At 37.1% G+C, this 13,565-nt stretch overlaps 1 protein-coding gene across 1 annotated transcript in view; it reads left to right on the forward strand.

The window, feature by feature from the left end:
- Positions 1-13,176, forward strand: part of LOC126183377 (protein unc-79 homolog) — an 852,060-nt gene extending 838,884 nt beyond the window's left edge. The window contains 2 exon segments of the mRNA XM_049925310.1: positions 8,049-8,171; positions 8,393-13,176. Of these exon segments, the coding sequence (XP_049781267.1) occupies positions 8,049-8,171; positions 8,393-8,587 (318 nt within the window). The 3' untranslated portion in view covers positions 8,588-13,176.
- The last annotated feature ends 389 nt before the right edge of the window (positions 13,177-13,565 follow it).

Below are 13,565 nucleotides of genomic sequence, written 5' to 3' on the forward strand. Positions count from 1 at the left end.
ATTTAACATAGGGTTCCATTTAAAAAAAACCAAAGATGGCCTCATATGTCTGTAATAAAAAAAAGCACAAACATGAAATGTGATGTATCCAAGTAGCCCCTGTCCCTGCAATTCACTGTCCAAATGGCACCTTTGTATCTATTATGGTTGGTGAGATACAAGGGATGTTATGACTTAGCTGTCTCACACTGTGTGTGTGTGTGTGTGTGTGTGTGTGTGTGTGTGTGTGTGTGTGTTGACAGTGCTCATGATTTACACACAAAATAAATTAACAAATATAAACACTGTAATACTGTGCTGAGAGCAGAAAACGTGTAACCGCAAGTGTATATGTACAACGAAGTTTCTGCTGATCTCAGCCTCTGCTACCAATGAAGGGAAACAACCAGAATATAGCAATGGAAACTACAAGTTGGAATATCAACAACATAGGGAAAGACAGACTGGTACTCACTGTAAGGTGACATTTTGAGTTGCAGACAGGCACAATGAAAAGACACTTAAACATCAGCTTTCAGCCAAATTCTTCTTCAGAAAAGGAAACACATACACATTCATTCACACAAGCAAGCACTCCTCACACATACATGACCACCATATCCTGACATACTTTTAGTTTTATCCATATGAGAATAAATATTAGGTATTGACAGATCATGCAGCAATGAAGTGGTTGTTAGGTTTGAAGGATCAATCAGGCAGATTTATACATGGGCATTACAGCTAAGTGAGGTTGACTTTGAAGTGATTCACAAACTGAGTAAGAACCATGGTATTTTAGATAGGGAGCATATGATGATGTATTACCTGGGCATGGAGGTCATAGAACCACAGACAGAAGAGTAATAGAATGTTAGTGTTGGAGAACAAGGAAACAATATGTAGATCAGTGTGTAAAAAATTCTGTTTCATATGCACAATGTGAAGATTTAAGTCATCAATGAGTCATGCCACAAAGGTTGCCAGAGACAACTAAGACTTAAAAGATAACAGAAATGGGTATTTTAGCACCTTTTATCCAGACACCAGTGGGAAACTGCTACATTCTGACTATTATAGATCATTTTTCCTGATGTATGGCATTGATCACTACTCCAAATCAACAAATCAATAGGTGGACAGGATAGTGTGTGTGATGGTAAATAATTAGCTGCTAAAGTTCAGAGTTTCAGAAATGCTAATCCCAGACCAGTGCACCAACTTCATGTCAGAGCTGACAAAGCATTTATATCACTAGTTACATGTTTGCAAACTGCAAACTAGCCTATTATCCATGGACTAATAGAAAGTTGGAATGCATTGATTGCAGGATAAGTAAGATGCTGAGATATTACTTCAATAGCACAATAATGACTGGGATCTTTTCTTATCATAGATGGTGGCAGCTTATAATTCAAAAATATATGATAACACAGGTCTGTCACCATATGAGATAGTGTATGGAAGCAAAGTACCTCCACCATATGAGGTTATCAAACCAAAGATGGGAAAGAATGGGAAACCTGTATAGAACTTCACTAGGGTATTGAAGGAGTTATGGAAGCGAGTGCAAAAGGTGAACACCAAGACCCTTGAATGCCAGGAAAGAATGGGGCATCATAATAATACATTACAAGAATGTTAGTTAGGGCAATGGATAATGTTGACAAGCCCGTATACCCAGGAAGGTGAGACAAGGAATTTCATCACTCAGTATCAACATTCATACCAAGTTGTTAAAATGCCATTGCCAGTGCATGTCAAATTACAGTTACCTATGCATATGACTATTGTGTATGTGGGGTGCTTTCATCCTTTTAAAGGTGCACCAGAAACATTGCTGCAGGTGGTAGCATTAATCTCTAAGAGGAATGTAGGGGGTAAGAAGATGAATAGGGAACCAGAAGCACTCATGGAAGCCACATACAAAATTCCATTCACATTAAGGTCTTAGAAAGAGGGGAGCATAATAATGTGTTTTATTTTTAAGTGAACTGGCAAGATTCTGTTATAAAATGACATCAGGTGACATAACTGGAGTTTTGCATTTACTTGATAGTGTATTTCCAGATGTGGATCATGGACATTGGATATTCTAAACAGGGGAAGGAAGAGTAATTGCAGCTACCTTTTCCCAGGCAGCATCACCAGAATCATAGATGGTTGAGAGCTTGACTGCATTTATTGTGAAGAATTTTGTCTAATGATGTCTTATTTTTTGTGTGTGTGAATTTTTGGTGACGATGGTAATTATAGGGTTCTTTATGGTATTCTGAATGTACATTTTTTGTGATTTATGGTAGCAGTATGTTTTTTCCATGTTTGTAATATGTAGTGGATTATGTTGTAGACTTCTGGTATCTGAAGTGATTTTGTCTTGTCCTATATCTTACTGTTTGAATATTGGAGATTAATCATGTAGTGCCTTTAGGTGACTTTTGTATGATGATTAGTAAGGGATTTATATGATTTATGGCACATTGAGGATTTCCCTGTTGTTATATATAGAGGACTATACAGGATCTAGGAGAATCACTGTTAACAGTTATATTTCATTCTGAATTTTTTATTTTTTCTCGGTTATTTGTCTTGTTAGTATGAGGCTTTGGGAGATTGCTCATTTTGATTTGTTTCACTTGTCAGTGTACTTAAGATTAGATTTGTTTTGGTGTAACTGATTATGTAGGGGGACATATGGTGACATACTATCCTTACTGAGGAAGTAACAGAGAATGGGTTTGTGTGTGAGCCTGACCCAAGTGATCAAGAGTGTTTACAGAAGCATGTGAGATGCAGTTATTTCTAGGGGGAGCAGAGCAAAAGGATAACCATGGGATGTCCTGGCACTGCAACCCTATTTTCAAAAAGCAGAGCAACATTAGATATAGTCCATGTATGAGCATGAGGTGGTTGTTGCAAGTCATTATGAGCAAGATGAACCAAGGGGTACAGTATGACTACAGCTGCAAGGCAGTGGTTTGTTAATCAATGGTACAACTTACGACATATCTGGACCAACTTTTCATCTCCTGGATACCACAACTGGCACTATCATTGTGAATATGGGGTAATACTTATTGTACTATCAGGATAAACTACTGGGAGTACTCCCAGCCCAGAAACTGACCCATCTCAATGACACCACTGGATATGACCTTCTTCACTCACTGCACAAGCTAATAGCAACTCAAAAAGAAGGGATGGATGTGGAGCAGATGCTCACACATGCAGCAATACCATAATAATTGGCCCCACAGAGTTTTGATGATAAGTGTTTCAGTTTTGGGTACCACTGTAGTTTTAACTCTTCCTAGTGCAGCCTGTATCTATTTAAGGAGAAAAACTGCTCTCCCACCTGTGAGCCCATTACACCAGCTACCTGTCGACTGAGTCAACCTTAGGAAGTAAGAATTGGCTGAGTAAATAGCCAATGGACATTTTGGTTCAAGCTGAATTACAGTAAAGAAAATCTTATATTTCAAGTGCAAAAAGTGAGTGGAGACCTTTTCCAGAAGGATGAACACAATGTGAACTGGTGAAACAGATCTTCCAAAGAGAGGACACACACTGCACCACAGATTTGTTTAGCCTAGCAGAAGAGACCCCTGACTGGCTCAGCAGATAGTCACTGCAGGGTGACCTCAGTGCTAGGTGTTCTTGTCCAAGAACATGTATTCAGACTATCTTGAAATTGCTAAATTCGTCAGTCAGGTCTCCTGAAAAGTGAAGCTGCAACACCATCATGACACACCACACCTGTGGAAAAACTGGGTCCATGGGGTGGTAATGTCATGATCGCCCAATGAGTACACCTTGTGACCCAGTTCTGACGGAGGGAAAGCACTGACTTTTCAAAAACTTTGGTAGACTACATTCATGCAAAAACTGCCCATTCTAGACAAGCAGTACCAGTCACTACCAGTAGCCAGCTATGAGGGGAAGCCTACACTGATCAATATCCTGAAATGGATCATCAAGCTGTTGCTCCTAGACACTAGCAGCGAGTCTGCCTAAGACCAAATGCTGCTGACTTGGTGCTTCCAGCTGGTGGGCCATCTGCTGGTTAACTTCCATTTAGTGCAGGCTGCCTACCTTGGGGATCCACAGTTTGTTTTGGGCCACTTAACAGCATAGCTGCCATCATCTTGTGCAGGCAAACTCTGCTGTTGTTCATTGTCCTGTGCAAACACACCTCTTAGCTGCCCATAATGATGCTGTCATCTGTACTGTGCTTCACAGTTTAACTCTGTGTGCCTTGGTACATCCTGCACTGAGTCGTACATCTGCCCAATTATTGCAACTGACTAACAGTGTGTTGACCAACTCCTCAGCAGGTGATGCAGTGCTATAGCTCTCAATTTATGATCATGTAACCTAGCTACCAGATGGGACACAAAATAAAGCAATATATGAAATTACTGTTTTTATGACTGGATGACTGGATCACCAGGTAACTACCCACCATACCATTGCAAACACACCGCAGATGGAGATGACCAACCTCTTTGAAGTAATGTACTCCGGTCACATATTTCATATTGCTTTTTCATTTGACAACACAGTCTTCACACTATTGACATTTTCAAAATACTAAAACTGATTATTGCAGATAATTTGTGGGAGTAGACTTAAGGTGCATTGTTGCACTCTTTTTTATTACACTCAGGCTACTTGAGCATTGTAAATCCATACATTTACAGCTGTGTTCTCTTTGGCAGAAATATTGACATGAAACTCTTTAACAGTGATGAAACACATAGCTATAACATCAGAACAACTGATTAACAGACAACCTACACTGATGAGCCAAAACATTAGGACCACTACCATCCATAAGACTGAATGCTACCTGGTGAACTTTCAGGCAAGTGACGCAGTAAGGAAAGTATATAAGGAGAGCACAGGTGAATTGGGAATTATTCTTGCAATGATACAGGCCACAAATGTGAAAATTCACAGACATAAGTAACTTAAACTTAAGGCATATTGTTATGGCTCAGGACCTGAGAATGAGCATCTCAGAAGCACCAAAGCTGGTTGGCTGTTAGCATGCTACTGCCATGAGCATCTACAGAAAATGGTTGAAGTATAGTGAAACTACAAGTAGGTGACCAGGTGTTGGACATCTGTACCTCATCATGGAATATGGAGGTCAGAGGCTTGCCAACCCTGTAGCAGGTCTGATGCAGATTTCAGTATTGGTGCAGGCACAAATGTTATGAAGCACACTGTTTAGCACACTGTGGAACATAGGGCTCCAGAGTAGTTGACCTCTATATGTCACTATGTTGATCCAATGACATCATCAGTCATAACTGCAGTGGGTTGGAAAGACATTGGGATTAGACCATGGATTGATGGAAACATACCTCCTGGTTAGATGAATTACATTAATATTCACTGCACCTTGGATGTAGGATGGCAGGGAGTATTGTGCCTTGGAGAATGTTCACTTAGACCTCCACGGAGCCTGTGGATGTAATCAAAAACTCCATGACAGCACAGCTGTGGACTACATGAACATTATTGATACTCATGTGCTTGATGTCTCCCCTGATGGCCATGTTATCTTCCAGCAGGACTACTATTTGTCTCACAAGGCCAGAATCATACTCCAGTGGTTTGGGGAGTGTGATACTGAACACACATTGACACCTTGGCCATGAAATTTGCCTGACCTTAACCTGATGGAACACACCTGGGATCTTATCAGGCACTAGCTTCACACCCACAAACCACCCACCTGTAATTTACAGTAATTGCATGACTTGTATGTAGACATCTAGTGTCATATACACTCGGAACTCTACTAAGAACTTGTAAAAGCCACACCATACACAACTGCTGCTGTGTTGTGTTCCAACACACTATTAAGCAAATGGTCATAATGCTTTTTCTCATCCATGTATTTTACAGTATAATAGAATTTTATGAACTGAACAATGCAGATATCATTTTGTAAGATAGTAACTGTACTTACGGTCTTAATTATTCTGGTTATGTGCTATTGTTATTAGCTTCACAGATGATAAGTGTATTCATTGTCTTATTAGCTCATCCTGTATATCTATTTATATTAATTTATTAATTGTATTTAAATGCTTGACTAATTACCTTACTCAGTGTTCTAACATATATTGTATTTAATACATGTTTGTATATTAACAGTATTTATGAATAATATTCACTGTCATGTTGATTTTAATCATGTACCAATGACAACGCTTATCTTACTTCATGCGATAAATGGCTAAAAGGAATCCTGATTCTTGTCCAGAGTGACTACATGCAAACATTTTGTGGTCATTCACTCATAGACACAAGTGGTCTTCATATCTGAAAACTACACCATGTCATCATAAGTATCCAGACTAATGGCTGAAAATGACTTACAAGTTCATGGTGCCCTCCATCAGTAATGCTGGAATTGAATATGGTATTGGCCCACACTTAGCCTTGATTACAGATTCTACTCTTGTAGCCATATGTTCAGTCAGGTGCTGGAAGGTTTCTTGGGGAATGCCAGCCCATTCTTCACAGAGTGCTGCACTGAGGAGAGGTATTGATGTCGATCAGTGAGGCCTGGCACGAAATCGGCTTTCCAAAACATTTCAAAGGTGCTCTGTAGGATTCAGGTCAGGGCTCTGTGCAGGCCAATCCATTAAGGGATGTTATTGTCATGTAACCACTCCGCCACAGGCTGTGTATTATGAAAAGGTGCGCGATCGTGTTGAAAGATGCAATCGCCATCCCTGATTTGTTCTTCAATGGTGGGAAGCAAGAAGGTGCTTAAAACCTCAATGTAGGCCTGTGCTGTGACAGTGCCATGCGAAACAACAAGGGGTCCAAGCCCCCTCCATGAAAAATATGACCACATGATAATGCCACCACCTCCGAAATTTACTGTTGGCACTACACATGCTGGCAGATGACATTCTCCGGGCATTCGCCATACCCACACCCTGCCATCAGATTGCCTCATTGTGTACCATGATTCTTCACTCCACACAACGTTTTTCCACTGTTCAGTCATCCACTGTTTTATGCTCCTTACACCAAGCGAGGCGTCGTTTGGCATTTACCAGTGTGATATGTGGCTTATGAGCAGCCACTCGACCATGAAATCCAAGTTTCCTCACCTCCTGCCTAACTGTCATAGTACTTGCAGTAGATTCTGATGCAATTTGGAATTCCCATGTGATGGTGTGGATAGATGTCTGCATATTATGCATTACAACCCTCTTCAACTGTCGGAGGTTTCTGTCAGTCAACAGACGAGGTCAGCCTGTATGCTTTTGTGCTGTATGTGTCCCTTCACGTTTCCACTTCACTGTCACATCAGAAACAGTGGACCAAGGGATGTTTAGGAGTGGGGAAATCTTGCATACAGACATGTGACACAAGTGACACCCAGTCACCTGACCACATTCGAAGTCCGTGAGTTCTGCAGAATGACCCATTCTGCTCTCTCATGATGTCTAATGACTACAGAGGTTGCTGATATGGAGTATCTGACAGTAGGTGGCAGCACAATTTCCCCAATATGAAAAACATATGTTTTTTGGGGTGTCTGGGTACTTTTGATGACAGTGTATGTGCTCCCACTGTGTATCTTGCCATGACCTCTTGACAAGATGACATTCCAATCCTTACTGGTCATGGTGGTTGTCTGAAAGGTGTTGTGGTGGGGGTCAATGTGACCTTAACCAATTATCACTGAAACATTTTACAATGGCATGACTGGTTGTAGGAAGGTTCAAAACCTCCAGTTAATGCTGTCTGCTTTCTCTGACCCCTTTCTTCTAATACAGTATGGTAGTCACACCTGCACATCACATGTATTCCATAATTCTCCAAAAGATCACACTGTTTCCTTAAAGTTGCATGCTGTGGATTTATTCTTCAGCTGATATCATGTGTGAATCTTCCTCTACAGTATTTTCCACTTGCCATGTTTCTAGCATGAGATATACATTCTCAGTTGTGACATGTGTCTTATAATATGTGCTGTCACTTGTTTAAACAATCCTGCCTTTTCTATAGCTATATAAAACGTGTTGCTGTTTCAGTTGGCAGAAATGGTCAATTTACATTTTCTAAGCCTCCTAGAAGCTCTTCTTGAATGCAACTCTGCTGTTTTGAGTAAACTTCTGCCAATTTGGAGTCCTGTTCTGTTTGCTTATCATATCCAGGTAAGAGTAAAAAAAATTGTATTATTTGACTTTCTACGTTCATTGAGATAATGCTGCATTTACAGTTCTCTCAATGCATTTATTTAATTTTGCGACATAATCTTCAAACTTTTGGTGTATGATGACTCATATGAAGTCCAATATTTTCATTCACACCTTGCAACCAGTTATTTGAGTTTCCTGTAGTAATTAGTGCTTATTGCTATTTCCATATTTCACAGCTTCCAGGACATCTTCATGTTCGCCTTCAGGGATGTCGTAACTTTCCACCTGTGGTCACACCAGCAATGCCACCTCCAGATGAGACTCATTCCTTGAGTAACATAGTCCTTCTACGATGGCTTCAGCGGCTTCAGTTTAAGATGGGACAAATAGAGTTGCAGTCATCTGCAGCAACACAGTTCTACTCTGTATAACAATGTTCTGCAACTGCTTTACAGCAGACCAATTTCCAAAAGAAATTCAGATGAACTCAGTGAATCTACTGGATAACTGCACCTAATATTTCAGTTCCAGAAAATAGCCTTTGGCCAATAGATACCATTAAAAGTGGTGTTCATAAAACACAACAGTTTTGTGAGAGTTTATAGCAACTGCACATGAAACATCAGTTGTAGTGCATAGGACACTTTTTGCCTTGAGATTAATTTAAAATATCTTACAAAATTTACTGTTTGCCATTACATCTCAGTATACACAGTATTTTATAAATGAGAGTCAAATTTAAAGAACAAAAAGGTACAAAGTAAAAGTTAAAATAAGTATTGAACTAGATTGTTTAAAAAGCCTTCTCTAGAAAATAATACTACTCACACGTTACTTGTTTGAAAAGAATGGCTAAGATTTTTGTGATCATGGATTTGAAAAATTGTGTTCCATCCATCACATAAAGCTAAAATATTAAATATTCACATTGTACTAGCTATTCATATTGTAGTTTTTATATATGAGAAAAAATCTGTTGTTACACAGAACGAACAGGGAACCAATTCATTACTAGTGCCACTTCTCTCATAAAAATCTCATCACTGTCATGACAACAGAAGGGTACACTTGCTTTTTTGTTATCTTTCCACCCAGGAATCAAGATCTCTTTTCCCAGCCCAGATGGACTCTTGTGCATAGATCCATTATTACTAGTATGTTTCTTTGATACTGAGTTGCTTTATATGAAAGAAACTAAAAATGTTCCATCTCTGATTCCATAGCAAGAATTTGGCTGTCATATTAAACATGCAGTCAGTTAGATAACTACAGATGTAGCACCACAACCAGTAATAACATTGATAATTTTTATTTTTTGTACTCATATGTGTTTATTTTAAATGGCTATATGAAATACCTGCAAATTTTTATCTCAGATACTTACTTGTTGTTTGATCATATATGATATTATTATGTAAGTTGTGTAATGTAAGCCCATTCTTTCTTTAAAATAGCAATATATTAAAAGCATTTTGTACCATTTAATTATAGGTGACTGCAAACATATAGATGTAGTATTCTGTCACAATTCAAAATCTCTTACCAGCTATAAAAAAACAGTATTTTAAGTCTGAAATTCCGACTTACATTCATATATCACTTACTTTCACAATGCTTCACTTTATCTCAGAAAAACTCAATCAAAATTTATTTATTTGCTCCATGGAACTTATAATGTACATATATAAAAGATACAGGACAACAAAAATATATGCTGAACAACAGCCAAATATAAAAAGAAGTTACATGCATAGTTGAACACTATGCATATAATATTTCTAGAAAAATTGTCTATTAATTAAATTGTACAATGACCCATATACTTTGATTTCTGAGTACCTTATTTATGAACATGGTTTTTGCAGCATTTCCTATTAAAATGAAAACATAGTGCTAAGAATAAATAGCAAATTACCAGTGCATACAGGAAATTAACAATTTACAGCACTTCTTGAATTGTGTCAGACTCTTCAAACATGAAACTTTTGAAACTTTTCATGGAAAGTAGGAAATAATGCAAAACCTGATAATTATAATAAAAAAATAATAAAATAGTGGACATAAGCATAAACAGGGTAATAAATATTTTTCAGCAGAAACTTAAAATATTCCAGATTCAGAGACATGAAACCTTTCATTGGTCAACACTAAAGGAAAGATATTCAAAGACAATACATGCAATGTGACTTATTAACAACATACCTTGTGAGAAGATGAGAATGATTTTCGCTGACCTTGTTAAGAAGATGCCAGGATCAACAGTAGCCAAAGAGGTGTTTAAGATAAGCTGGGGGTAGATCAAGAAGTTTAAAAGAAGCACCAGCAACCACAGTGTTGTGAGGCACAGCAAAGCGGCCAGCACCAACACACAGCAGAGAACTTCATCAGCAATTTCAAGATGCTCATAGATTCTAAGGGTTATCTTCTGCAATACATTTTTAACCATGACAGATAGCTCTGTTCTGGAAAAAGATGCCAAAGCATACCTTTATAACAGCAGAGGAGAATGCATTTCTGGTCGCAAGCCAATAAAAGACCATCTCAAACTGCTGTTCTGTGCCATTGCAACGGGGATTGAAAAATTAAATTGCTGCTTGTTTATGATTCAGAAATTCCAAGAAGTGTAAAGTCCAGAAAAGCAAGTAACATGTGATGTGGAGGTGCAAAAAGAAGGCTTGGGTGACACATGATCTTTTTTGTGATTAGATCAATGAAGTGTTTGGTACTTCAGCGAAAAAATATTTGCTTGAATAAATGGCATGAATAAGATAGAACTTTTAGTGCTTTTTCTGCATGGGATGCATTGTTGTATTTTACATTAATTTATATGGGATAAATTGTTTTGATTAAGGAGTGTATTGCACTATGAGTAAGATTCTGGAATGAATTATGCTTGCTATGCAATGTTCCACTGTATGAAGTCATTGTAATGATGTGTCAATTAAATTAACAGAAATAGTTATTTGTATTCACGTTAAAACTCTGCTAGCACGGCAAATCTGTGATTGACAACAGTTCTACAGATTTTGAAGAACAAAATTTTATGGTATGGTCATGGTTATTATATATCTACAGATTCAATAATGCTCATCTAAATTAGGATACTTTTCTACAAAAATTTTAATGTTTTTTTTAATATATATGTTATAAACTCTGGGTGTGAAAAACTGGAACAATAGGCTGCCCTCTTCTACAGATGTAATATACACAGTTTTCAGGGACTGTGCTTTGAACGCTATCACACATTTCTCAAGTACGTTTCTGATTAGTTTCATGCATTAAGTCCAGCTCTGTTGAGAGGAGACATAACTGCATAGCCTGTTAATGTAATCTACTAATAAACTAATGTAATGCTTTCTGTGTTTTAAAAACTCAAGGCTTCACCATGTTCTGAATTTCTCAAACTAACTGGGTGAGTTACTCAACAGATTTGAGTAATATTATTTTTGTTAACATATGTAGATTAAAAATAAATGGAACAATTCCATAATCAAACATTTATTTTTTTAAATGAAATTAGAGTGTATTCAAGAAGAAAAATGGATGAGAAGCAGAAAAATGGATGAGAAGCAGAAACATTTGTTACCTAAATTCAATGAATCCACTGAAGCTTGAAAATTCAAATAAGCCATTACATACATAATCAGAGCACTTTTAGAGATTTCATGTGAAAGAGTACTGTGCAAAAGACCAGAAAAATATTAAATTAATAATATCATTATTTACTGTAGTCAGACACAGTAATAGAATAAATGTTATTACCCTAAAAGATTGACCATTTAGCAAAAGGGTTAAATCTTCTAGTTCATTGTATCACATCACATTCCTCTTGAATTTCTTCTATATAATAGACGTTTTGAACCATTTGCTGGGATATTCTTCGGGATCTGCTTGTGCTCACAATTAGTTTTTCTACTAATGGAAGTTTCCTCAAAACATTTTGTTGGGACAAAATGAGAGCATATGGGCAACAAAAGGATATCAAAACTTGTAGACTAAAAAGCCCTTAATAGTAAGACATTGCCATAACTAGTATCAATAGGATACATAATCCTTTTCAAAGGGAAACAGAAAGTACCAACTACAGTTTTGTTTATTTTTTAACACTTTCATTATTTTTTATATATTTTAATTTATCAAACAAAATATAGTTAGTGAGGTACTACTTGTTTGCAATGAACTGTCCAACACTGAAACTAACAGAAAATTACTTAACCATGCCTAGCCCTCCCCCCATCTGGACTCCACAGTCCATGGGTTCAATGATCTACTTCTTCTCTGTGAAATTCGAACACCTGTCCTTCTTTGAAGTCATTTCTAAAACTAATTTATATACTGTGGTAAGTTACACTTTGTTGAGGAAACAAAGTAGTGTAGTGAAGAGTTGAATGATGTAACAGTTATCTGAACAAGCGACAAAGAAATTTGAACTGCAGTGTGTTATTCTCTGAGTTTGAATTATAATGGGTTTGTCATGACAATTGCTTTGATTTATCAAGTGTACATAATATTTCTTTGATTTATGGTGTGTGTGTGTGTGTGTGTGTGTGTGTGTGTGTGTGTTTGTTGAAATAAATGAGTGAAATTATGTTTGGAAGTATATATTTGACACAACTGAGTATAATACCTCCTTTTTGTGTGAGTGGGGGAGAAATATTTTTTCCACTAAGCAGCTACTAAAATTTATTTATTTGTATACCAGTTCTGCAGCATTAAAACCATGTTTCCTTTAAAGAGACTATGGTTTCAAATCATCTCAAAATATTTGGAGAACTGTGTTTCTCACGTAGTTCTACTGTAATAGTTTTACCAATGTTAAAAAACTGAAAGAACAGTACCCAGATTAACCTCAAGTAATATAGAGTGGTAATGTAGTTACCCACCTTTATTTATGTAATTGTATTATGTGATTTCTGACCATTTTTAGGTAATCTTGTACTTTCATGTGATTTTATTTAGTACAGAAATGTCCTGTTGGCAGTTGTTAAATGCATATTAAATCAATAACCCACTAAAGATATCCTACAGCCTATGTTTCAGACATTGATTTTTTTTCCTGGATGTCAAAATCTGTGTTACTAAATATTTTATTTTCTTGTAAGTATTGGGAGTTCCTAGTGTTTGCGTTATTATTAACAAAGTGGTTTCATGCTTTGATAATTTCATGAGGTATTAAATAATGGCCACTATATTACTAAAGTCATTTTATCGTGTTTCCAGACTAATGTTTTGTTGGATATTTTTGTATTTCATAAATCTGGCTCACAGTAATAATTCTTTGGATGCAAAGTAGGGAATCATTTATTAAGTACTGTTAACACATTGACCAATTTATGCTGTGAAATACCATAGTTCAGTGTCATTCACAAATGCATCAACTTTATAAAAACAGAAGTGAATGTTTTAAAA

The sequence above is a fragment of the Schistocerca cancellata genome, chromosome 4, assembly GCF_023864275.1.
Source record: "Schistocerca cancellata isolate TAMUIC-IGC-003103 chromosome 4, iqSchCanc2.1, whole genome shotgun sequence".
NCBI classification, from domain to species: Eukaryota; Metazoa; Arthropoda; class Insecta; order Orthoptera; family Acrididae; genus Schistocerca; species Schistocerca cancellata.